The sequence below is a fragment of the Ursus americanus genome, chromosome 2, assembly GCF_024610735.1.
Source record: "Ursus americanus isolate L20-20 chromosome 2, mUrsAme1.1.p, whole genome shotgun sequence".
Classification (NCBI taxonomy): domain Eukaryota; kingdom Metazoa; phylum Chordata; class Mammalia; order Carnivora; family Ursidae; genus Ursus; species Ursus americanus.
In genome coordinates, this window is record NC_142128.1 from 97,443,315 (window position 1) to 97,471,072 (window position 27,758).

Genomic DNA, 27,758 nt, shown 5'->3' on the forward strand with positions numbered 1-27,758 from the left:
GTAATTGAAAAAGATGTATTAAAATATTCACAAAAGTACAACAATTCTGAAGAAGGAAAAAACCAACAAATAATAATGAACTTGATGCTTTTTCCCGAGCTGGATACATTTCTACTGAAAACCTACAGGTGGTTTGGTATTTTCACCTCGAAGTGATCCCTTCTGGGTGGCCCCTGATCACACGGAATGTTAAAAGGTCTCGTTCTGCCAATAATTAGACATGGGAGGGCAGCTCCGTGGGCTGAGAGCAACCCCACTGCTGTCATCTGGGGCCTGGCATGCAACGCTGGGACCCAAGGCAAAGGGCCAAAAACCCAGAGGAGGTTAGGAGAAAGCCCCGAGGCTGAGGTGCTCTACCCAAGCCTGCCCCACAGACCCAGAATGACACTGGCTGGCGGAGGAGGTGGGGGGGAGGCAGCAGGGGGGCTGCGAGGTGGGGTGAAGGCCGGTGGATGTCGCTAGAGGGGGCGCGGCGCTGGTGCCCTGGGGTGGCAGCTTCACAAGCAATCAGGACTGTCACTCTCAGGAGGTATTAGGAGGGTCTCCTTTATTCACAGGACCGGCAGGGGGGATGGAGGAGGCCCCTTTTCTCTGCAACAGCCGACTGCAAGGAAACATTGCACGCACTTGGTCTCTCAACAATTGGTGAACTTTCTGCCTTACAACAGTCCTGGTCAGCTGTCCAAGTCTCACGGTGGCAAAAGCGCCCCAAGAATGTTGTCATCTTGGCATCCGATGGAAGAAGGGGGACAATCCCAGCCCCCCGCCCCCAAACACACACGCACACACAGGTCTTTGGAACCTCCTGCAGTTCTCAGAACGGATACAGAGAAGTTTTGGGGGGCAAGGCAAAGTCGCCCGCCTTGCAGAAACATCTCGGGTGAGCCCCGGGGCCATCACAGCAAGGGGGTCCTCGGGAAATACAAGGCCACACGGCCAGACGGGGATTAGTGTCAAAGCTCATAGACCCTTCCTGCATTATCACCTCGTGCCACTTCTGTACCCAAGGCCCTCCGGGAGCACGCGGAAACTCGGCCTCAGTTTCCCTCACGAAGGGGACAGGAGACGGGGAGGCCAAGGGAGCTGCTCCGGGCACGCCTCAGACGCAATGGCAGGAAAACCAGCATTACCCGAACGTGTTCTGTGACCCGCTGGCCGGTATCCTGCCCGCGACCAGGGTGTTCCACTTCGTTTTAAGTGGAAAAGAAATTCTGTTACAACAAAATAATCCAGGAAAAAGGGGGAATGACAATAAAAAGAAGGGTTCGCTGATCTTCGCCATGTTTTTCATTCCCAGTAAAAGATAAACTCACTGGCTTGAGACGGGGTAAGGAGGGTAGTCAATGGAAGAAGATGAATTCTTAGGATACCCAAAATTCTTCCTCGTCTCATTGTTTATCAATTCCATATAATGGGAAAAAGTGGGGGGAAAAAAGTAAAAACAAACAAAAAAGAAAAACCAAACAAACCCCACCCAAAACTCCAAAAACAGTAACAGAGAAGAGACTTCCAGAGTAGAAGTGCTAATAACCCTACCTGCTGATTTAAAAATCTAGACTCTCTTTACCTTTGACGCACCGTGAAGCTATTACAGAACCATGACTAATGCCGCCTCTTGCCGGAATCATGATGGAAGCTTTTACAAGGATGATTCTCTGGAGACAGCTCTGGGATGCTAGACTGGCTTCTAATGATCCCATTTGTGCCGACTTAAAAGGAAATAAAATCCCTCTCCTTCAGCTGTATGGGGATCCTTATTTTGAGCAGGAGGGACTTGGGCAACGAACATAAGTGGTACCTTTTACTCTCCAAATGGTACAGTGCTCCTCCAGCAAGGCCTAGGTTCCTACTTGAGTCATGTATTTGTTATCGATCTAAACGTACCTAGAAAGAGGTGACCTTGGCATTTATCCTTTGCTGGTCTTGCCATGACAAATGCACAAACTGATACAATAAAGGGTTTAACATTAAAGTCGGTCTCACGGTCTGACGACACTTAAAGCAAAAAACTGCCCTGTATTTGAGAGAGGAAAAACACCAACAAAAACGTCTCAAACTTCAAGTGGCACGGCTAAGGGAGGTTTTCTAAATCCTAGAGCCCAAGAGGTGGGGTTAACACTGGGTTAGAGGCCCCCCGGGCATGCTGCCATCACAGTGTCTCCACTCCAACCACGATCAATGCTACGACTGGTTAAGCCCTTAGATAAAAGGGCCATGTCTACTGAAATACGAAAGATCTGCTACCGTCTCCACGAAGGCAAACCACACCTAAATGACAGCGACAGGAATGTTTCTGACTTTTCCCAACTGGAAAGGACCCTGAAAGAAAGTACAAAACAGCAAGACAATTTATATATACGTAGAATCATACCATCTTTTCGTCATGCAACACTGGCTCCCCATATCGGATTAAATAGAATATTTATACACATCCTTTATACACATCTTTTTCTCCTTCCATGAATAAACTGTGTTTGTCCTTGCCCGGCTCTCCAAGGCCACACGTGGCTATGGGTTCCATTTTCTGCACAAGTGTCCCATTTCGTTTGTTTCTTGCTTAGGATATGTTCTGGGTCTTCTCTTAATTTTTCCGGATGTCCGCGTACACCACAGACTCTGACTTGTTAATCCTGTCGCTGTGATGTCCACCAGAGTGGTCTAACTGCGCGTATATGACTGGGCCCTGGAGAAGAGAAACACAATTAAGGGTTTGGGAAAACCCGGTGGTCCCTTTGGGGGCAGGTGCAGAAGCAGTATTACAGCGGTAACATTAGGGTTCCAGAGTCATGAGCTCCTTCTTCTGAATGTCTTCAAGAAGACCCCTTAGAAACAGTATGTCCAGGGCTGACCCTAAAACAAGGCTGCGGATGCTTCAGTGACCGTGAAAGCTGGTGCACGGAGGCATATGACATCACACAGTACATCGACTTCTGTATCTGACTGGGAATTTCTATACAATATAATATTCCTCCTCAGGAATTACCCTCATCTCCATACGTGCCACAGAATTCCTCAACCCCTGTAACTGGGATCAGGGTTTTCAGGTCGAAGATGGGCACTTCCCCAACCAACCTGAGCCCCACTGAAATCGCGAGCCTCAGATCAATGTCCCTCAGAAAGCAGCACGTTGGGCATCACCCACAGATACGGCCAATCTGAACTGGTCACTCTGTACAAACAGGTGCTTAAAAACATTTCGAATATTCTCTCATGTACCTACTTAGAGTATAATTCTTTTGGTCTGATCCTATCCTAATAAAGGTATTGCCTCTTCAGTATCTAAGACCAGGTAACTATTTTTCCTGTTTTAAAGTAAAAAACCAAAAAGCTATGACTTGGAGCAATGTACATACAGAACACTCTGGATGGACTAGTGGAGACCAAGTCCTCCCTTTGGCCTCAGCAGTGAGAAGGGGGCTCCAGGGTCCCAGCCAGGGCAGCCAGGGCAGGAGGGCTGCCAGGGGTGGACAGTGAGTTCTCTCTCCGGCTCCTGGGGGAGGAGGTCTGAGCAGAGGCTGGAGTTTCAAAGATCAAACGGGTGCTTGCACTTTACAACCCTCATCGTCCCCTCCAACCCGGAGATTCTCAAGTCAACAATAACACAACAGCCCTGAGTGCAAAAGACAAGTTCAATATAACACAAAGTCGACTTTTCTCCCAATCCAGGAAACTCTCCTTGAGAAGCCAAATATGGTGCTTCAGCTTTCAACTTTGCAATCAGAAGCTCAGTAGCCAGAAGCCCGCAGTTTCAACTAAACATCTTTATTCCCACCTAGGAGTCCCATAGCCTGCATCCCCTAATGTGTCATGGGAGAGCCCGAGGAGTGCAGGCGCTCCGACTTCTCCAGAAGGAACATGCCGGCTGTCAGGGCTGCACGGTGTGCACCCGAAGTGGTTACAAAACAATATCCCAGGGCCGCCTCTCAGGCCAACAGCCTGTCCACTAACAGACTGTGATGGAAACCACTGCAGACAGTCCAGCCAACTGATCTGGTCCAGCCAGAGGTTGCTGAACTGCTCCTGACCAGATCTGCCCAGCCAACCTACTGGGAGCCAAAAAAATATGGTGGCTGGCTTAAGCCGGTATGTTTTGGGGTGGTTTGTTACACAGCAATAGCTAACGGATCTACTAGGTGAGTGGAAAAGAAAGAACAGAGAGAACAAAGATGAAGAAAGAATACAGAATAAGCCGAGAATCAGTCAGTAAATGTTACAATACCAGTAAGGTGTCTCATTGAGACAGTGCTGTCTTTCATGCCAAAAGGACGCAACAATTTGTCGAAAGCAACTGGGAAAACACTGATAGATGAAAGCATTCCCTCCTGTTGACGGATTTTTTTTTCCCCCAAACTGCTTCCCACTATCCCATGTCCTCGCTCCCTTTCCCTCTTCCAATGGGGTCTTGAGGTCAGGGATTTTGTTAGGTAAGTGCCTGGAGCAGGACTGGGCAGACCCAGTAGGTGCCCATGAAGGGCTGGATGGCGTAATGGAGCCAAAGGAATTCTGGGATGTGGGTCACGATTGGGCATCGGCTGACAGATCTAGCTCAATCCAGAACAGCTCTTTGAAGCCAGGTTCTGAAGGTGATCTGGAAGCTGAAAGTATCCTGGGTCTCTGTGGAACATGGAAGAGGATCCAGGGGACCAAGATCAATGTGGAAATGACTCCACCACTGCTAAGATCGTCACTCTTGGGTATTCGAGAATTAAAACACCGCCAAGAACAGCACCTATGCTAACCCAGATGTTTTTACTGCACACCTTGGCACTCACCCCGTCTACCCTCCACTTTTTTGTGCAGGGTGGGGGTGGGCTTTACCACAAAGAATTACAGCAATCCAGTGAAAAATTGCTCTGGATACATTTTCCCCCAACTATTTACAACATAAATTGTCCTTAACTACTGAAAATGTTTCAAGAAACGAATTGCTTGACCCAGGTCTCTTCTTTTAAGTGCCAACTAGAGATAAAATTAGTCCTGAATTTTACGTGTATGAAATCCATTCCGATATAAAAAACATACTGGTGAAGGTGGGAGGAGAGGGTTCTCGAAGAAAGGGGCTACAGAAGAGCAAGGACGCCTACCTCCAAACACGCACGAATGACGCCGCAGCTACCGTGTCCTGTCCTGCTGTCTGTCCCTGTCTGTCCACTTCCCATCGTCTCTGCGGCCCTTTCTAATCTCAGCGGCGCCTGAGCCCCTAGCAGAGGTAACCCCAAGAGAGAACATCTGCTTTTACCATATGCTCGGTGACCGTTCACAAAACACCCTTTTCAGGAGTCGCTGCCAAAAACAGGTGTGAAACACAGCTGCAAGTTCGGATTCTGAGATAAACGAGACCGAGTATCAGAGCGGCCGTGAAAGGAACCGGACAGGCAGGAGAAAATCAGCATCTGCCTTTGAGCCAGACAGATCTGGATCTAACAGCAGCTCTGCCACTACCTAGTAACCTTGAGCCAGTGTGACTCAACCTGACAAAGCTTCCTTTTCTTCCAGTGTTAACACAGGGACGATACAAGAACCGGCCTCGTAGGGCCGCAGGGAGAACCCGAGGCGGCGCTGCGCATGCGCACTTCAAACCTTCCCCCCACGCTGACAGGTGCCTAACTAGTCCCTAACTAGTCCGCTCTCCATCACCGCCCCCCACCCATTCCTGCCTTTTGCATACAAAACATTAACCATTTCCACAAAAGGATTCAGGAAAGAGACCCACAGAAATTACTTTAAACGAAACTACACAAAGGAAGAATTTTACTCCTCATCCCTAATGCCAGCATACTCTACGTGGTGCCTACCCAACACCCTTGCCAGCCCGACCTTCTGCTTCCACTTCGCTGGATGAACCCTAATTTGGGTTTGGTGTTCATGGCCCCTTCACTCGGGTAAATTAGCCCACCGTCCCCTGCCCCCAGGGGTGAAGCCAGTCACCATTCCTGTCCCCCTGCCCATGACTGGAAGAGGCATCAGCACGTGACCCAGGCCCAGTGGGGACTCAGAGAAGCCTGCTGAGGGAACTTCTGGTGAAGGTCTTCTTCCGTAATAAAAACTTCATGGGAGGGCGCCTGGGTAGCGCAGTCGTTAAAGCGTCTGCCTTCAGCTCAGGGCGTGATCCCGGCGTTCCGGGATCGAGTCCCACATCGGGCTCCTCCGCTGGGAGCCTGCTTCTTCCTCTCCCACTCCCCCTGCTTGTGTTCCCTGTCTCACTGGCTGTCTCTCTGTCACATAAATAAATAAAATCTTTAAAAAAAAAAAAAAAAACTTCATGGGAGGAGATTAAGCTCCCTTTTCTCAGGCGCTGCCTGAAACCATCTGGAGGCCGCGGGAAGGAGCCCAAGAACAAAGATATTATACCGAGGATGAAAGAATACGGTGGAAAGAACTATGTTGCTGATGACACTGTGAGGGCACTGAACTAAAAACAGAAGTGCCTGGTTTGGGACCTCTTGTCAGTTAATGAACCTCTGACTGTTAATTAAAGCTACTTTTACTCAAGCCTTCCAATTGTAACAAAAATAGTGACCAAAGACAGACAAATAATACAGCAAGCTTCATGTCCTGCTTGGGTGTTACGTCTCATCTTCTGTAAATTTCCTTAGTGCACTCCTGTTATTTCTCTTCTTCTGATAAAATAACATGGAATTATTTATTCCTCCAAGTAGTAATTACTAATGCTATTAGATTCTCAGATGGTGCCAGCGGGTAGGAAATGGGAGGTTTTGCTGATCAGGGAACATGTCATGATAAAACCCCTGGAAGAAAGAACCAAGGGATAGTTTGCAAATATTCCTATCCGAGCCCCACATCACCAACCTGACTGCTAGCACGGGCAGCGACTGCCTCCACCTGTCCTTACAAAGCACAGTGCATCACGGGCCCTTCTAATTAAAAACAGAAAAATGAGAAGACTGACCTGCCCCAATCCATCATTTCAGAGATGAGGAACAGATGCTGAGGTGAACTCATTCTCCCCAAGCTGACACCACTGGCTGGACCCCAGAGTCCGTGCCAGTCCGTTAATACATCAGTAATTCTTTTTTTTTTTTTTTTAAGATTTCATTTATTTATTTGACAGAGAGAGAGACAGCCAGCGAGAGAGGGAACACAAGCAGGGGGAGTGGGAGAGGAAGAAGCAGGCTCCCAGCCGAGGAGCCTGATGTGGGGCTCGATCACGCCGGAATCACGCCCTGAGCCGAAGGCAGATGCTTAACCGCTGTGCCACCCAGGCGCCCCTATACATCAGTAATTCTTAAAACACTACCCTGGAGTTCATCTAAGCATGAAGACTTCCTCAAGGCTGTTTGTCAGGGTATTAAAAAAAAAAAATCTGTTCATTAGGGTATTTTTAAAAATTCAGGACATCACAGAAAAGCCTAAAAACAACCCAGGAGACTCAAAGGTTTTTGAAGGCAGGGTCTGGGTGTTAATCATCCCTGCACTTCCCACGCTCAGCCTACTCTGCCCGAACAGTAAGCACCCACGTGTGCGTGGAAGTGATCCAAACAGAACACACGGAAGAATGACTGGACTCTTAAGAGAATCATTATGTTTGGTTGCATTCAACTTATCAAAGGTAATTAATCTCATAAATTCCCTAATAAGACGAACATATCAGGTCAAGCAAGTTTTTCCTACACTGTGAAAACCTTTGCAGAGTCAGTGGCCAACTGTTCATCAGTGTGAACAAACTGGAGAGAGACTGTATCACAAGGATTCCGGTGAGAACAACCTCCACCCAGTACTCGGTACTTAGAGACACATTGCTACTGCGAAACGGAAGACGGCGCGTGAGCAACGGTGAATGGAAGCGCACACAGGGAAGCCCGGGTGGCTCAGTTGGTTGAGTGACGTTTCATTTCAGCTCAGGTCATGATCTCGGGGTCGTGAGATCGAGCCTCGAGCTGGGCTCTGTGCTCAGCGGGGAGTCTGGATGGAGATTCTCTCCCTCTGCCCCTACGCCTGCTCTCTCTCTCTCTCTCTCAAATGAATAAATGAATCTTTAAGAAAAAAAAAGCACACACTAGGATCACCTGCTAATGCTCTATGGCGCTTGGGAATTTTATGGTGTGACCGAAGCAAATGTTTTAACCTTAGGATAGCAGTCCCTGTTGCCACTAAATGCAAAGCGAAATAAAACAAAAGCTAGAAGAGAAAGCTGCTAGGAAGTCACGTGATCTGCTTCCAAGCCTTGCGTTAACTGGCAAAGGATTTGTAAGTTCCAGGAACAGGTAAGGCAGAAACTAGTTTTAACAAGTACCAACTGTAAAATAAAAGGTACAGTATGACTTGATAAAAATAACTGAGTCAGACAAAGGGCGCTCAGGTACACGTCACCTGAACAGAAACCCTGATTTACGACCTGATGGGGACAGAAGAGGCCTTCAGGGGTCTACCCTGAACACAAAGGAAATCACGCAGGAATCAACTGGGAGAAACACCACAGTTCTACGCCCAAAGCTAATCTGGTGTTATCTTGCAGAGGCTGAAAAATGCCAATACAGACTGACACAATGGTTGGATTCTTTCTCACCAACTTCTAGAAAATGCCATCGAGTTGGGCCTGGGCAGACCCCTGGGGGTTTACTCACAGGAAGTGAGCCAGTCTCTGACTCAGGGACAGCAGGCACTCAAAACGGGGTGGGCAAGTCTGCTTACAGAACAGTGAGCCCTCATCTTTCCTTCCTCTGCTCAGCTCCCAAGCAGGGATTTCTTTCTAGAGAAAGTGACTAACCCCCCCAAAAAGACTCTCAGCAACTGATATCTAGAGGACCCCAAATAGAAGACGGCCAGCACTTTATACCAACAGTGAAGCCCACTACCCAGAAGCGCTCTCTCTGTACAAAGAGCTTCTGATCAGATTTGAGTACCTTAAATATCAATGGCTAAGCAAGGATCATTGAGCATCTGAGTCAAGCTTCTGACATGAAAGACAGAAATTATAAGAGAGGGGCGCCTGGGTGGCTCAGTCATTAAGCGTCTGCCTTTGGCTCGGGGCCTGATCCCAGGGTCCTGGGATCGAGCCCCGAGTCGGGCTCCCTGCTCTACTGGGAGCCTGCTTCTTCCTCTCCCACTCCCCCTGCTTGTGTTTCCTCTCTCCCTGGCTGCGTCTCTGTCTGTCAAATAAATAAATAAAATCTTAAGAAAAAAATAATAAAGTTGTTTAGAAACATGAAGATAAATACCAGAAGAAACAGTTAAAAGAATGGAAAGCGTTTGCCTATTATTTCTTTCATTTTTTTTTCTCACTCCCTTCTCTTTCTTTCCTCACTCTAATCAGGTATTGCCCATTCTCTGCAGTCTGCCCTTCTTCGTGCTTCATTCTGGACAGTGTCTACTGCTGCGTCTTTGAGCTTACTGATCTTCTCTTCTGTGGTGTATGCCATCCGATGATTTTTTTTTTCTTTCCCATTTTGGTCTTTTTTATATTTGTCTCATCATGTCAAGGTTCTCTGTACATCATTCAGGTTATTTATAAGATTCTCATACTTGTTTAAACAAGTCCTGGTTCTACGTCCATTGTCTCATTTCTGGGTTTGTTTCAATTGACTGACTGTTCTCCTGGTTCTGTTTTTATTTTCCTGCTTCTCTGCAGGTGTGGTCATTTCTGACTGGTGCTAGACATTGCAAACTTGACACTGCTGGGTGCTGGATTTTGTTGCATTCTTATAGAGTGTTAGATGTTTTCCGGCGTGCAGCTAAAATACTTTCAGTTTAGTGCGATTCTTTAAAGGCCTCCTTTGAAGCTTTGCCGTGGTGGGTCCACGGTATCCACACCCTGGTGCTCCATCAGTCCTACCACCAAGGCACGACCATGCCGAGGACCACAAACAATGCTCTGTACATCACGAGGTCTCTGCGCTCTGGCCTCTAGGACCACGAACAATTCCCAGCCCTGCTTGGTGGTTTCAGGTGGTTCTCTGGTTGGAGGGTGTTTTCTCCCATGCACGCAAAAATCTCTACTCTGAAAAGGCTCAAGAGACCTCCACGACGCCACATCTCTTTGGCTCTGAGTAGTTTCTTCTTCTCTGGTAGTTTGCCTCATATCCTAGACACCTTGGCCTCCGCAAACACTGACCTCCGCTCCTCAATTCGGTGAGACAACTGAGCTCCGTTTGTGCTTCCCCTGCCAGCACTGCAGTCTGGAAGCTGTGTCCTGGCAGCAAGCTCGGACAGTCACAGGGCTCCTCGTGTTTGCAAGTCCTTTCTCTCAGGGATCACGGTACCACACTGTGCTGTTTTGTTTTTCAATGTCCAAAAACTATTCTGTTGTTTTTTTGTTTTTCCCCCCTAGTTTGTTTTCAACAACAGGTGAGCAACTCCCACAGCACTTCAAAGCAGAAGGAAAAGTTTCCAAGCCTTCTTTGGATGCTAGGCCGAACTCCCACGCCTTTATCCATAGCCCTATTCCCATCTGCAATCCAAATTAGCGAACCGAGGCGTCTGAGATATACTATGCTATCGGAGACAGACAGACTAGGATCGGTCATGAGCTCTGATGCTATGATATGACAAGAGAATGTGCTAGAACTTGAGTTCTAGGCCCAACTCTGTGATTTGCTGGGTGTGTGCTCTTAGTGATTTAACGTCACAATGCCTCAGTGTCCTCACTGTGTAGCAAGAGGGGCAGAAGACCCTGAGTGCCACCTCCACAGAACGCTGCTGTTCCTTTGCTTCCTTTTAGATCCTTCTGACCTCCGAAACGCCTCAGGGCAAAGCTGTAACTGGCCAAATTCCTTAGAATGCTTTCTGCCCCAGAAGGACACAGCTCTGGAATTTTTGCCATGCCACAATGAGAGTTCCAACAACACAGCCGAAACACAGTATGAACTGTGTTAATATTAACACGGTATTAACATGCTGCTAGATTCTATGCTGAGCTCCCGACGGAAGTTACTTCTCTTCTGCACTTTCTACGAGGAGTAGAAATCAATGCTTCTCCTCGTTCACCAAACCTACCAATCATTCGGCTTCACGTTTACTTTCAACTTCTTCTAAAGAACTCATACAAAATAATTTTTTTCTGTTTTATTTTCAGTACCAAGAACATCCATTCTCCCTGCTAATCCCTTGTCTTACAGAGCGCTTCAAAACGTACTCTAGATCCCTGGATTTATTTCCTCAAGCAAGTAAGGAACCACATCTGACAAGGCCACTTCCTCATTGCATTTGGCCGAGAGGAGCGGCGGTATTAGTCAACAACCCGGGAGTGGTGCTTTGGGGGAACCCTTTACGCGAGTTGGATTCTTCTCCACGTGTCTTGTCGTGGCCCTCCTGTGCCAGCTCATTTCCCCTCTCGCTCTCCTTCCTGCCTCGTGGCCCGGGACCATTTCCTGCCCCAGGAGAGTGACCGAGCGCCCAGGCCAGCGCGCGGGGCTGGGGCGGAGCGGCAGTCGGCCGTTACCTGGTGGGACGCGGCAGGCAGGCTCTTCGCTAGACCCTCGGGGTCGGAGGGGGGCTTCCGCGGGGCCTGCTTAACCGGAGACACGCTCTCAGACGTGCTGCACCTGGGCCGTTGGCAGTTTGGAGAACAAATGTAGGAAGAAAAAAAAATTAAAATAAATGGGAAAAAAAATATAGATATGCAAGCGATGACAAAATGAAGCAGCAGATAAAACAAAACACAATGGGATGACGAGCAGCCAAAGGGTCACGGTCTGGAGGCTATTTCTCATCCCTGACACTACTCTAAGCCGATCAACTACTGTGTGTGGACGAACCAGACAGCCACGCTGTCTGCTGGATGGGACTCTGGCTGTAAGGTTTGCTTATCCTTCTGCTGCTTTGTGTTTCTCCCCTGCGATCACACCTTCTCTGGGATTAATGCTGCAAGGAGCAAGCTAAGCCTTCGTAATAGCAACCCGAGGCAAACGCCTGCCTTACGGATCCATATCCAGCTTGCTTCCTTGGCTCATCTCACCCCTTCCCTTCCTTAGCTCCCCATATCCAGTTTCCCCACGAAGACTACAACCAAGAAACCCAGGAGGTCACCAATGATAAGAAACTGTGGCATGTCCCATCCCACAGGCTGAGCTCCGTCAGGGCTCTGGGGGTGTTTAACAACAAGCACTGTCTCATAAATAAAGAAGGGAAAGTGAATGCCAGGAGGTAGGTCATTAGGGCTTCTCTAATGGTACCTGTCAGGGCTTTAATCCTTTCTGATGCATTTTTAAAGAAAACCTCAGGAGTTTGGGGAGGTTCACATTCAAGCGTGGTTACTGAGACCAAAGCAAACTGTGTGTTCCGGGAACTGCGTCTTCTCTGCAACAGGAAGCTCTAAGCTCAGTATCCCAAACCAAAATGTCTGAGTATCTAGCACAAAGAGGGTCTCGATCACCAATAACACAATTCACGTATGAAAGAACACACGAACACACACACACGCGCACGCACACACACGCAGCCATTCTAGGTGAAGAACATATATATTCAGACGCTCACAAGACCTCTAGGAAAACTGACCACCCAACTTCCCTGGGATGGTAAGCTCAACGAGTTGCCAATGCAAACACAGGACGCATTTGTGGACAAACCATAATAACTGCTGGGTTAGCTCAGAGCTAGCTGGTTAGTTGTCGACGAGGGGGATGGGCTGGATACATACGCATCAGTGTTAACAGCAACGGGCAACGTGATTAGTTACCATGTGTCTAGTGGGAGTGGAAGAGGACCCCAGCCCTGCTACAGTCTCAGAGTGTCGTCTATGTCAGCTTTCCTTAAGAAGAAGATAAGCAGGATCTCTCCCGGCACACCAAGGTAGAAAAAGCAGGAGAGGGGAAAAAAAAACCACAGTAAGAAGAAAAGCAGCATTCATGATGCCATGCAGGATTCAAAGGCACACTTTTCTGCCCCCTTACGAACCCCAAAGCCAGAACTACATACAGACCCTGGCAGGTCAGCACCCTGGATTAGTCTCATGTTGAAAACCAACGCTCCAGTTACAATTCATCGTAAAGCACTCACCATGCAAAGGGGAAGACAGAGTCGGCAGACAGAAGCATCCCAAGCAAACAAGCTCTGCATCCGAACACGCAAACTTGTTAGAACACGGCACTCCTAAAGACCAGAGCAGCGGAGCCCGGGTTCCCACTGTCCACCAGCACGGGGGCCAGGGCATGCGGTCCTCTCAGAGCACACTCCCTGCGGGCTTGTTACGGGGAGCCCGTGCACAGGGGCTCGGTCTTACCCCAGGAGTCCTACATGGCTTACGCGGGCTGGCTGTCCAGCTGGAGCGGGGGAGAGAGAAGGTCCTTCAGTGAGACATGCACCCTCTGCTCCAAGGTGTTCTGAGAAGCCATACACGAAAGGAAAATCTGCTTCTCTTTACCGCTGGTATATTTTGGTGTGCAACTCTTATTATCCCAGTTTGGAGGAGTCCAGCCATGCGTGAGAGATCAAAGCAACAACACTGCTTACGACACAACAAAAGGGAAAAGCCCTCATTTCACATGGGCTGGAGGTGTTTATCAGCGCCATGCTCTGGAACTAGCATTTTCTATTTACCTAACTGAAAAGAAGAACCTGGTGAGATGACTACCAAGGGCTTCAAACCACATTCACAGTGGGAAAGGGACGTCTGTGGCTTCGTGGTCCTAACTGTGGTGTGGAAGGTAGTGACACGCAGAGTAGAGACTGCGCTGCTGTTTGAGGCACCGAACCCGCGACAGGCACTCTGGAGTGGGGCGGAGGGCCACAGGCCACACTTACGCGCGGGCCACCGCTCTCTGCTGGGCCCTGAACACCACACTCCCCGATTCCGAGGTAAAAAGCGAACAGTACCTAATACTTCACCATGCTTTGTCCACAAAAAGTTTTTTGATTCCTTCCCCCCCCTGCTCCCCCCAGAGCAGTGTTTCTTACCCAGTATAGTCCCGTTTAGAGTTTCTCCTTCTGTAGAGCACGGCCAGGATCATGCTGATGAGGAGAGTGAGACCTAGGACCACGGCAGTGACTATACCCACCACCACCCAAACTGGAAACACGGGCAAGGTCTCTAGAGAGAAAGAACAAAATCGTTTTAAGGTACTTGGCGACCAAGACAAGAAGTGCGATTTTACTAAATGAATAAGCAAGCACTTTAGCAGTGTCCACTTCCTCTTTTATTGTCCACATCACGAGCTCCTAGTGTGTCACTGAGGACGTACCAATGTCATCGGATAAAGAACGGAGTACAGAGCGAAGCATTTCTACACGCACAATCCCTCCCTCTCAAGGCTCTAAAGTCAGCGAAATTCCCCGGGGTGTGAATTCACCTCAATTTGCTCTCCAACAAAGCAGACTTTGTCTCAAAAGGAGACACCAGACCTGCATTTCCTGCTTTCTTTCCCAAAAAGGGAAGAAAAAACCAACGTGCTTTTGCAAATGTGAAAACTTTCTCTCGGAGAACACGGAAGCAGTATTAATCTCCTTCCCCACTGCCCAGCCCATGCAACCGTCATGAATTCGGTCTGACTTCTAATTACTACCGAAGAATGAACACTCCTGAGTTTGGATCAGTGGGCTCTAGGTATACAGATGAAGACACCGGCTCCTTCAGCTGGAGAAGCAGGGGCTCCCCGAGCTCGCAGGTGTGGGCGAGCCCCAGGTACACGGGGGCAGGGAGCTTAACCATGGCACAAACATACTTCTTCCCCACACACCTGGAAATGGAACTCTTGCTCTCCAGCTAAATCTGAGATAAAGGTGACCGTGTCACCCCTGCTGAAATACTCAAGGAAGTACCTTTCTCTACGACATAGAGCCTAATGTGTCCAGGCTGGGCAACAATGTCAGGAGGGTTTTTGACGTCACAAATATAGGTGCCGTTGTGTATAAACTGCATATTTTCTATGTTGATTGATGCGTCTTTCTTGTCGAGGTCTCCAGCCCAGCTGATTCTGTCCTTAAATGGTGGGTAATTCCCAGGATACACTTGCCCTTGGGAGTAGTGGAAAAACTGCAATTAGAAAAAAAGAACACATGAGCTTTTCTCAAAGGCAGGCACTCTAAACTCTGGTAACAGGCATGCTGTGGAAGGTTCTTTTCAAAAGACTTCATAGAGAAAGAAATATGACTTCATATGACAAGTAAGCCAGCCCGGAGTTTAGAAATCACAGGGTTTGGTCCTACTTCAGTGGAAGTAAATAAACTCGTGTATCATCTCAAATCTTCTCACTGCCTATTTGATGTAGTGATTACTGCCTATTTTCACATATAAGGAAAAGGACACTCAAAGAGGCCATCTGCCCAAGGTCACAATGATAATAGGTGGTGGATCTGAAGTCAAAGTCAGGACCAGCTGACCCTTCAGAGCCCGTGACCACACCATGATTGAGCCTGTGAATCCAAAGGTTTCAGTCTGAATTCAGGAAGATTACCATTTAGTTCTACAAAGACCTGAAGCAAGCAAAGCCCGTATATCACAGATCAGTTAGTTAATCTGATGGACTTCTCCCTCTTATGTACCGGTTTCCTAGGGAAACGTTACGGGTGTGTGAGAGGAAGACCAGACACCCCAATGTCCTCACTTCTCTTTCAAGATTCATACCTGCTTTTTTAATTTTTTTTTTAAAGATTTCATCCATTTATTTGGCACAGAGAGAGAGAGAGCACAAGCAGGTGGAGCAGCAGGCAGAGGGAGAGGGAGAAGGTGGCTCCCTGCTGACCTGAGAGCCCAACATGGGGCTCAATCCCAGCACCCTGGGATCATGCCCTGAGTCGAAGGCAGATGCTTAACGGACTGAGCCACCCAGGCGCCCTCATACCTGCTTTTAGCAAAGGAACTCATTTCGCAAAGAAACCTTGTCAAGCCCAGCACCTCAGAAGCTAGCTTAGGCCTGGGGGGTGGGGATCTACCCTGATACTTGGCTTCAATCCAGCTCTGCAGGAGGCTTGATGCCTTTCCCCTTATTCACACGTGGGATGATACTGGGCCAGGGACAGAAATCAGCACTAGTCAACCACAGCTCCGTGGTAGCTCAAACAGAACATTTTCAGAACCCTCTGGGCACAGTGAATCCTCCCTGTGATCTCGTCCATTGCTGTGATTTAAGGACCACTGCCATTTTGGTAACCCTAACCCCTCTCTCCACCCGTGGTGTTCCCCTAAGGAGGAAGGGGTTCTCCTGAAGACTTCACCTTCTACCGTGTGTCCCATCTCAACTGGTGGATGACTTCGGTCTCCCGAACGGTAAATCGTGGAGTAATCCTTGGTGCCTCTACCTTCCTTCCCATCCAGGTAACCCACTAATCCTGTCAATTCTACTTTAGTTTCTCTGACAATACCTCATTTCATGCTCTCACCATCTTGGCCTCTGGCCTCTTACCTGGGCTCAACCTTCTCTAATCCACCCTCCAGGATGCCTAAATGATGACTGGGAAATATTAGTAGTAACAATTTACAGTATTATCATTACCATTTATCAAGCATATACCCTGTGCTTAATATAACCTACACGCTTGTTAAGAACAGCAAACATTCTTATTTCCTGGGGTGGAAAAGAAGTGGGAGCAGATAGGGAAGGAAGGATAGGACCAAAAAACCCCCACAAGACTCAAGATTTAAGAATCGGGTCCTTAGACACACACACAAGTACCCAAAAGGAACTAGCAAAGAAGCTAAGCAAAGGGCAGAGAAGATGAGTTCGTCTGGACACGGGGACCCTGATTCCAGACAGGAAAGGCCATCTATGGTATGCCGGGCTTGAAATTCCCTGGAAATCTATAAAAACCAAAGCATCTGGCTCATTAAACATATTCTGATACTCTCCAGTTAGAAGATGTTGTATCAATAGCTAAGCATTCTGGAATCACCTGTCATCAGGCTGGTGTGTAAGTATAAATGGATCAGCTAAATATCTTAATGAAAAATACAGCATGTTCTTTGTATTAAGTCTTGTAAACCTGCCTCAACCCACTCGACAAGCAAGGTTTTGAGCATAAATGGAGCCAACTATTGGAGAGAAAGGGATTAGCACTGGGTGTCTTCCCGGGGATGTCTTATGTTCTAGAGACTAAACAATGCCTCTCCCATCCACTCTCACCGAAGACTTCAGTTGGGAACCCTCACAGGTTTAAACAACTCTTTGGACTCTCTTGAGTAAACGTATGCATGCTTAATTTTGTGTCTGTAGCAAGCGTGTTCTCTCACTCACCCCTGTGCGACCTCACGCAGAATCACACCCAGCTGTACGCGGTGAGTAAGTTATGTAAATCTGCACTCCCGGCCTGGACCTCCGCTTCCTTCCTTCTCAGGCCTAACACCCATCCAAATCCTGGGGCAAACAGGTCCGCTCAAGACTTTTTCGAAGTCAGGCATATACATTCCAACCCAGTGCAACAGAGATTTTCTTTCGGAGACTTATTTCAACAGAAACTACGTAAAGCTTTGATGACACCGCATATGAAAATGAAGCCACTTAGGCTAAACATAAAAATGGTCTTATTCCAGGGGCTACAGTCATCTCCACACACAACCCAAGTTCTCCCAAAGGAGACCCTCAGGGACTCATGATCTAGAGATAATACACAGGCGGTCCCTCAGTTCTCAGAGGAAAGGCATCCAGAGGAAAGTCTAGCACAAAGGCTCTCTGCAAAGAAAGAAAGAAAAAAAGAAAAAAAGAAGGAAAGAAAGAAAGAAAGAAAGAAAGAAAGAAAGAAAGAAAGAAAGAAAGAAAAAAAGAAAGACACTCAACTTCCATAGGTTATCTGTGGTCTTAAAATTTCATAAAATTTCAGAAATTTTTCACAAATTAGAAAGTATGTTTCAAAAAGACGCCTCAGGAAGGTGATAATGAATAAAAAGCCTGAGAAACACAGCTTTAGCCTAGTGTTTCCAAACTCTAAACCCTAAAGCCTAGAGACAGTGAACGTTATGAACAAATTTTTCCATTTGAGAAAGAAGGGATATATAAGGGAAGTAATACAGCAACCAGAGGGCAACACAGCAGGGTCTGAACAATTCCAGCCTGCATGGCAGGACCCTGGGTAGATCATGACCCCTGAGCAGTTTCCCATGCCCCCCAAATCTGTGGTGGGGAAAATACTTGTTCCTCACGATGGTGAGGAGGCGATGTGATGGAGGCATGCGAGGGGTTCAGCCTCCAGAGGATGCCCAGCGACGTAACTCGTCATCATGCAGAAGAAGCATTTCTCTTAATGAGAAGGGACAGACTCGGTACCCGCCGAGTCCCGACACCCTGAAATGTGAAACACTGTTAAAGCAGGTCCACATGCAGACGGAACAACAGAAACAGGATAAACTGGGCACGTCAGCACCTCAGAAGCCAGACGTGGTCCTGAGCACTTGACTTGAACAGTCCTCCGTGACCCTCATAGCAGCCCCAGGGGGAGGTCTGCTCAATCCCATCTTGCAAACAAGAATCAGGATGGTTGGGGCACCTGGGTGGCTCAGTTGGTTACGTGGCTGCCTTCAGCTCAGGTCATGATCTGAAGGGCCTGGGATCAAGCCCCGCACGGGGCCCCTGCTCAGCGGGGTGCCTGCCCCTGCCCCCCCCTTGCTTGCACTCTCCTGCATGCTCTCTCTCAAATAAATAAAATATTTAAAAGTATATATATAAAAAAAAAGAATCAGGATGGTGGCTCAGTCGTTGAGCATCTGCCTTTGGCTCAGGTCATGATCCCGGGTCCTGGGATCGAGCCCCACATCGGGCTCCCTGCTCAGTGGGGAGCCTGCTTCTCCCTCTCCCTCTGCTTGTGTTCCCGCTCTAGCTGTCTCTCTGTCAAATAAATAAAGTCTTAAAAAAAAAAAAAAAAAGGATGGTGGTTCCATGGGGAAGCGACCCACTGCTCAGCTCGCACTCAGCTACTGACTGACTCACCTTCCTGGCAGCTCTGTGGCGCTTGTCTTCGGTCTGCCGCTCACCTTAGGCTGAAGCCCCCCACGTACTATTCCTACTCCGAGTTATTCCCAAGTGAGGGCAGACAGGATCGCACGGTTCTGAGGACCCTACAGAGCCCCTGCACGTGAGTTCCCGGGACTACTGCTGAATCAGACTATAAATCCAAAATCCCCTCATAATTAAATCAGAAAGGAGTGTGCGTGCGTGTGCGTGTGTGTGTGCGTGTGTGTATAAAATGGAATACTTCAAAGAAACACAACTAAAAAGGAGGCAAATGAAAGCTGAAATGTGGAGGATAAACCAGGATGAGTCAGCAGGGTCAACCAGAAGGTGCTCCGAGGAAGAGAAAACCCGTAAGGGGATTTGATGGAGAAGAACAGTGGGGCTGGCAAGGGGCGAGGGCCATCCGTGCAAAGCCAAGGAAGTAACTGCATTTAAGGGATGCTGAGCTTGTTGTTTCCTAGAGAGCTGAAGTAAAAGAAGGGCCCTGGAATCGAGGAGCCAACACCAGCATTTGGGAAGCGAACCACGGTTAGAGTGGATATTCATGATATGACAGCAGTGATGAACGCGGGAGGGCGGCCCAGCAACAGGAGGCGAGCGTTCCTACCGACACGGTGGTGTCGGTCCCCTCTGGCTGGAAGCTCCAGGAGACCGAGGTCAACGTGCCGGTGGTGTTAGTAGACTTGAACTTGCATGTCAGCTTCCCTTGTGTCCCATTTGCCACGAAGATTTCTTTCGGCGTATATACCTCCAAGGCTGACGTGCCAGTGGTCACTGGAGAGAGAAGAACAAGGAAAGCTTGAGTAGGATCCAGCATAAATACCCCGCGTATCTATCAGAGAAGATGACAAAGGGAAGGAGAAAGTTATTGGATATAGACAGTATATCCGTTGCCACTGTGTACTACACATTTCTGGCAGAATATTCCACAGCCAGGTACTTCCAACAAGCAGGATAAACTGAGGGTCAGGGATTTTGTTTTTGTTTTTCAGTAAGAAGATATTTTCACTAGTTCGGCTGTAGCTGATGTTTATGTTTTCTTTTAACAGACTTTATTTTTTTTAAATATTTTATTTATTTGAGAAAGAGAGTGAGAAAGAGAGAATGAGAGGGGGGAGGGTCAGAGGGAGAAGCAGACTCCCCGCTGAGCAGGGAGCCCGATGTGGGACTCGATCCTGCGACTCCGGGATCATGACCTGAGCCGAAGACAGACACCTAACCAACTGAGCCACCCAGGTGCCCCCAAACTATTTCTTAGAGCAGTTTTAGGGTTACAGAAACACTGAGCAGGAAGCAGAGGGCTCCCATCTATTCCCTCACTCCCTCCCCCCACCAAGTTTCCCCTATTGGTAACATCTTTTGTTAGTGTAGGACCTGTTGCAATTGATGAGTCAATACTGTTACATTATTGTTAACTAAAGCCCATCATTCACATTAGGGCTCACTCTGTGTTATACATTTCATGGGTTCTGACAATGTTTCCACTATTCTAGTAAAACAGAGGATCATTTCACTGTCCTAAACAGCCTGGTGTTCCACCTTATCACTCCTCTCCTCCCTCCCCCTAAACCCCTGGCAACCACTCATCTTTCTACTGTTTCTTTATGTTTGCCTTTTCCAGACCATTTTATAGTTGGAATCATACAGCAAATGCAGCCTTTTCAGATTAGCTGCTATCGCTTAGCAATATTTAAGTTTCCTCTGTGTCCCTTTACTGCTAGCAAGACAGTTCATTTCTTTTTATTGCTGAATAATATCCATTTTGTGGATATTCACCTCTTTTTTTTTTTAAAGATTTTATTTATTTATTCGACAGAGATAGCGACAGCCAGCGAGAGAGGGAACACAAGCAGGGGGAGTGGGAGAGGAAGAAGCAGGCTCCCCGTGGAGGAGCCTGATGTGGGGCTCGATCCCAGAATGCCGGGATCACTCCCTGAGCCGAAGGCAGACGCTTAACCGCTGTGCCACCCAGGCGCCCCTGTGGATATTCACCTCTTGAAGGACATCTTGGTTGCTTCCCTGATGGTCTGTATTTAATAATGTAGATAGAGGTCATTTTTTTTCCCACTTCTTTAAATAGTTCTAGTTACCTGTTAAATTTCAGCTATCACATTGAACTTTTCTCATCTTCCATATTTAATGCAATTAAAACTATTCTAGGTAAGGTATCACTTCCTTTAAAGTCATGTTTAGAGGCACTTGGGTGGTTCAGTCATTAAGCATCGGACTGAAGTGCAGCTCAGGTCACGATCTTGGGGTCTTGGGATCGAGCCCCCCATTGGACTCCGCAATCAGCGGGGGAGTCTACTTGAGTTTCTTGTTCTCTCTCCCTAAACCCCTCCCGCCTCTCTAAAATAAATAAATAAATCTTAAAGAAAAATAAAGCCATGTTTCTTGTTTAACTGACCCCTTTCCTATAAAGGATTTAAGGCAAAAAACATGCACAACATTGGGGTGCCTGGGTGGGTCAGGCTGTTAAGTGTCTGCCTGCTGCTCAGGTTATGATCCTGGGATCCTGAGATTGGGCCCCACATCGGGCTCCCTGCTCGGTGGGGAGCCTGCTTCCTCCTCTCCCTCTGCTGCTCCCCCTGCTTGTGCTCTTGCTCGCTCTTTCAAATAAATAAAATAAAATAAAATAAAAAAACAGAACATGCACAACATATTTTGCTTTCCTTAGTGAAATCCTATCTACTCTTACATTTCAGCGTGCTTGGTACATATATATTCAAGAACTAGCTGACCACAATGAGTCACAGTTTCACTTCACCCATTGACTTTACTCAGTTAGCCTAAGCCCAGAAATAGTCATTAAAATGCCTATCACTTACAACATAAAAACAGCTCCTTTTTTCAAATCTGTAAGCAGAGCCAACTGCAAGAATTTTAAGGACTGCTGCTAAAATAAAAACAATCTTCACTCAAAAAAGACATTTTCAGGGATTCAATGAAGGTTAGAAAGAAAACTACTTAGCTTAAAAATGAAACCAATTAAAGCTAACGAAGAAAAGATTATCTTCCAAATATGAAATTTTTGAAAGACATAGTTTGGAAAGAATCCCTATCTGCACTGTCCCAATTATTCTTAGAATGTAACAGATGAGCAGAATAAGGAAGGGTGCTGTCTGTCACCCGGGCCTGATGACCATATTCAGAATTTTTTCTTCCTGAGGTCTTAACCATGACTCTAGGCCAAGGAGAACAAGAGTACTCCCCCGGTCCTCCCAACCACCTTCCAAATGTTTATTCTCAGGACACAATGGGCACTTTTGGCTATTCTTTTAAATAAACTGATAGCCGCACTGCATCAAGCAGATTTTTTTTTCTGCTAAAGAGGGTGGATTATTATTATAGAGAACAATGGATTATTATTTGTGATCCAAACCTCAAAACAAGCCCTTTTTTCAAACAAGAAGCAAACAAAAGACGTTCCTTGCCATTGTGGGCAGGCAGAAAAGCAGCCCCAAGGCATCTGAGTTCAAAATGAGGGACAAAGCACAAGACCAGGCGACCTGGCGAGTTTATTCCAGGAAGTAGCACTGGTTTACAACCCTTATTTACTCTGTGTCATTTGACTAGTTTTCTCCATGGTGGTGGCACTGCAAGGGAAGCCAGTCTACAATGTCAATAAGTAAGTCTCTCCTTAAGGGTTTTCTTAAACCAGATCTCTGCCTCAAGGCTGGCTTGCAAAATCTGACGCCTGAGAGGTTATTTCAAGATGGAACTAGGCCAAGTGTCCAAGTTTAGTCGCTGAATTTTGACCATAAAGACTAACCAAATCCCTAACTGGCTTTTAGACAATCATATCTGAGACAGACTTAATTATACCAAGAGCTGGTTAATGAACAAGTGACTTAAAAGAAAAAAAAAAGTCACTCTTTGGCTAACTAGGACATGCAGCTTTTACAGCCAGGATTATGAATTCCAACTCTGGCCAATCAGCAGTTCTGAAAAAATAAAACGGCTCCATACATAGCTAGTTAATGTCCTCTCATCCCTGACTCTCTCTCTCTCACCAGCACTACCCTTGTCCCAGTTCTTGGAGATCCCATTAGTCTTGAAATGAACCTTCCAAGGCCCTAGTCTCGTCGCTTATCTCCTCTTTTCCAGTTATATTATCCTCAGGCCTATCCCAGCCACCCATCCCCACATCTTACTCTAGGCCAGGGCTTCTCAATGGCGGCACTACGGACAACTGGGCTGCCTTGTTCTCTGCTCAGGGCCTGTCCTATCCACGACAGGATGTTTAGCACGGTACCTAGCCTCTGCTAGCTGTCAGTGGCATCTTCTCCCCTTCCAGTTGTGGCAACCAAAAATGTCCCCAGATGCTGAAACATCCTCTCAGGGTCAAAGTACCCATGGTTGAGAACCATGGCCCCAGACCCTATTACTAATACAAGCACCCCCACCCCAACAATCTCAGGCTTCTCTACTCTCTGACTCCACCTCCTGTCTTTCTAGAGCACTTCCCCCAATACCCTGACTTTGCTGACCCTTCAGTCACAGCAGAACCTAAAATCCATCAACCAACCATCCAGTCTCTACGGTCTCTCATGCTCAGCATGTCTTCCTTCGTTTGTCCTACTCAGACTCGTTCCATACCTCATGACTGGACCCATCCCCCAAGTCTTCCCACTCAGTGCACTCTCGTGGCCAGACCTCAACCCAATCCTTCACCCAACCTGCATCCCCACCGAGGCAGCTGACCATAGACGGAGAAAAGCACACAATCCCATTGACTGGTTTCACCTGAAATTCATGACCACTGACTTCAAAGGGACCTCTTAATGCTGCCCAGTAATCCTTCACCATTTCCCTAGTCCATCTACTTGCCACTTTCATAGTTTCCTCTCACCTCCACTCTCCACCAGAGTGTTGCTTCCTATTCCACTGAGAAAACAGAAGCGATCAGAAGAGAACTTCCCCATGTCCCCATCTCCCCGCAGCTGCGCCCATAAGCTCGGCCCTTCCTCCGATGCCACACAGGAAACATCTGCACTGCTCTCCAGGGCTGGCCCCTCTGCGCACAGGACCTCATCTTCTCTTGCCTAACTAAGGATGTCAATGCAGCAATTCTCCCTCTTTCTCTGGAATTTTTCACTCTCTACTGAGTTACTGTCATCAGCCACATAAATACCCATATTTATATTTATATCCCAGCTTTACAGGAAAAAAAATCTTGACCCTGCATCTCCCCACAGCGATGGCTGTTTTGTCCTCTTCTGTTTTACAGATCTTGAAAGAATAGTCTGTTCTCACTGGGCCCAATCTCTTTCCTCCCATCTTCTCTTGAAATAAACCCAGTTCAGCCTTTTATTCGCAGCACGCCACTACAAGCTCTTCCCGTTAAAGCATCCAATGACTGCCCGTGGCCACATCAACAGTCAACTCTCAAACCTCGACATCTGACACAGTTGATCGCTCCCACTTGGAACAACTGTTTTTTCTCAGTCTGACTTCTGAAACATCACTCTTTGGTTCTCTTCTTATCTCATGGCCTGCTCCTTTTCTAGTTCTCCTGACCTCCGTATGTGGGAGAGCTCTCGGTCGTATGTCTTCTCTTGACGACCTCATCTAGTTTTGAGGCTGTAATTCTCTCCTAAATGCTGATGACCCCTGTACACACACACACACACACACACACACACACACACACACATCTATCCACAACCTCACGTGGATCTAACTGGCTTCTCAACTTTAATATGTCCAAACTGAATTCCTGATTCCCACTCTCAAACCCACCATTCCATGGCCTCTTCCATTTCGGTAAATGGCAGCACCGGCCTTCTGGTGGCGGAGGTTCCTGACACCTCTCCTTCTCACGACTCACTTCCATGCTGTCACAGAACATGGTGCGTCTTCTTAGAAACATCTCTGAAACGTGATCTCTCCCGGCCTCTCCCCGCGCCGCCATCTTGGTCCCAGCCACTATCATCTATCCCTGGGGATATTTCGGTGGCTTCCTAAACCAGTGTCTCTGCTTCGACCTTCACCCACTTAACTGCAGCCAATCCATGGGGAGGCTTTTTGAGATACATAGGGTATCACACCACTCCTCCGCTCAAACTACTCCAAGGGTTCTCCACGTGAGCCAGGATCAGGCGGAAGGCCTCACAGGCCCACAGAGCCCAGCAAGCGCTAACTCCTCGCCACCCCTCAGACCTCGCCTCCCAGTCTTCTCCCTCAGACATGCTGCAGCAGCCACCCCGGTCCTTCTGTTGCTCTTCTGCCCATGATGAGTGCCCCCAAGTGCAGAGAATGCTAAGGTCAAAGGGATGTGAGGGATCCCAGGAAGTCGTGACGCCAGGGGGGACAAGGGAAGGCTGAGTCAGTGGATACCCTGCTTAGAGTGCCTGCGGTCGGCCAAGGGCTCGGCCGAGCACAGCACAGCAGTTTCCGACCACACACGATGACCAGGAATGGTGCTGCTCGCTGTGGGCAAAGACACACACAGTGTGGGCAAAGGACAGGTTTCTCTCTCACGCTGCATTCCAGCAGCTCCAGCAAGGGATGAGTTCACTGGTTTCTTAAACAATTGGGAATGGTTTGCTTTGTCCAGCCTTTCCCCACGCCCCACCACCCAGTCACTAGGAGTATTATGGAAATACATAGTAAAATGATTGTGGAATCCAGACAGCTTGTCTTCACAGTCATGAATAGAGAGTCAGTTAAAATGGCTCAAAAACCAAATGTAAAGGACACGGAGATGTGGAGAAACTACTGCTGTAAACCCCACCATCCACGCCACTGGGGACCGGAATCCCAGTCTGAGTGAGATACTAAGTAGGTTTCTTTCAGGCCGAAGATTCAGCTTAGTGGCAAACACTGCTGTGAGAAATGGTAAAGCTTTAATTCAAAAATTCAGATGGGGAAAAGTCTCCTATTGAATCCTGGAGAAACCGACTGCCTCAGTAATAAAAACACGTAAGTGAAATGAAATAAAAAGATTAAGTGACGTATAAATGTTTTTATATCCTGCCAACTTTGGATTCTGAGTTATCTATTAACTTACATGTAAATTTCAAAATGGTACCAGGCGCTGAGCATACGTTCTTCCTGGGGTAAGGAATCCTGCTAAGTTACACTCGTATTCAAAGGGCAAGAAAACCAACAAGGACAACCCTTCTTGTAGGAGATCAATTCAAATGAAAAAAGCCTGAAAAATCATTTGATGAATAATCAACAGGTTTGCAGAATCAACTCACCAGGGTTCATCTCTACAGTAATCAAATATGATGCCCACAATTTTATATTCTTCTATTTTGGATGGAGAACCGCAAGAGTTTAGGAAAAAAACAAAGTGACAAAACAACATTCATTGCAACCACAAGGAAAAAAGCAAATTCAAGAATAGTTTATCCAAGAATCGATTTCTTGACATGATCTATTTCTTCTTTTTTTTAATTTACACTTTTAAGATTTTTTTTTAAAAATTTACTTGACAGAGTGGGGTGGAGAGAGAGCACAAGCAGGGGGAGCAGCAGGCAGAGGGAGAGGGAGGAGCAGACTCCTCACCGAGCACAGCGCCCGACGCAGGGCTTAATTCAGGACCTGGGGTCATGACCTGAGCCAAAGGCAGACACTTAACCGACTGAGCCACCCAGGCGCCCAGAAGTGATCTATTTCAGTATTTTGAATTATTGAAGTAATGCAATGTCAATAATGCCTCCCAATTAACATGCCAAATGGTCTTACGCCAAGTAAATTCAAACTCTCATACCATAAAATCACTTGAAATACCCTGGAATAACATTATTATGAATGAATAAACACTTTCAAGGCCTAGACAGGGACCCCGAAACTTAACGCTGGAAGCGGTTCCTTGTCATATCACTGCTGGTCCATCTACAGCGCCTGGTTTGTAAAAACCTCACCCATTCAACAACCCCCGCTACGTGTTCCTTGAAATTGAAAGAAGGCTTTTGTTTTGACATTTTTTTGGAAACACTTTGATGTTACCAGTATATTCTCCTGCCTAGAAGAGTACAATCAAGCAATTTATTTAAATAGCTTTCTGGCCTATCTCTTGTCGGCTGTTGGTACACGGTGTTAATCTGATATCCTAGTATCTCCTAACACAAGCCTAAGCAGGACCTTTGAAAACATACTAAAAGAGAAACAAAAGAACACGGAACATGATTCAGACGGGGGGTCTGAGTAGCAGAGGGTGGAGGGAACAGGACAGAAAAGGCACACACTATTGGTAACATTTGATTCCCTAGGGTAGGTAGTGAGGGCATGGGGGCTTGTTTTAACATTAGCTCTGTACACTGCACACACACACACACACACACACACTCACACACCTTCATATATATTTTATTTTTCATAATAAAAACTGTGTTTTTAAAGAAAGGAAGACATCAGTAAGCTGGTAAGAGATTTGCTTTTTAAATTCCAGAATGCTCCAGTGAAAGCATTCAGCACAGGCCTCCCTCACTGTATCAACTGTTGACTCCTACATCAGGCTGGATGGAGTACAGCCAATACATGATGGGTGTCAGCGGAAACCACGCAGGTGTTGGGCCGGAGGCCTCCCATCCTCAGAACAGAGCCACGGTGCCGCTGAAGTGGGCTCCTTTCTTCTATGAACCAGGGCTATCTATTCTGGACCTCCCTCAGCTGGAGAGCACAAAGTAAGTGGAGACTATAAAAACATACTCTATTCAATGAACCCTAAATATTAATAAATTAAGCTTTTCAGGACACCTGGGTGGCTTAGATGGTTAAGCGTCTGCCTTCGGCTCAGGTCATGATCTCCCCTGGGATCGAGCCCACATCAGGCTCCCTGCTCAGCGGGGAGTCTGCTTCTCCCTCTGTCTGCTGCTCCCCCTGCTTGTGCTCTCTCTCTCTCTCTCAAATAAATAAATAAAATCTTTAAAAAAAATAAATGAAGCTTTTTTACTTGTTAGGAACACACTC

General features: G+C 47.3%; 1 protein-coding gene across 4 annotated transcripts in view; it reads right to left on the reverse strand.

Annotated features, from left to right (window-relative positions):
- The window catches only part of MPZL1 (myelin protein zero like 1), a 57,786-nt gene continuing 30,028 nt past the window's right edge, over positions 1–27,758 (reverse strand). Inside the window, exons 1-7 of one of the 4 annotated variants that reach the window (XR_015723115.1) lie at positions 24,579–27,677; positions 19,444–19,610; positions 14,716–14,929; positions 13,855–13,987; positions 12,638–13,220; positions 11,399–11,501; positions 2,657–2,683 (exon numbers count right to left, since the gene is read on the reverse strand). Coding sequence is in view for 3 of the 4 variants with exons in the window: in XM_087859104.1 (XP_087715230.1) it covers positions 2,582–2,683; positions 11,399–11,501; positions 13,855–13,987; positions 14,716–14,929; positions 19,444–19,610; positions 24,579–24,771 (912 nt within the window). In the remaining variant the exon portion in view is untranslated. The other 3 variants (XM_087859104.1, XM_045797394.2, XM_087859108.1) reach the window with 3 other exon arrangements.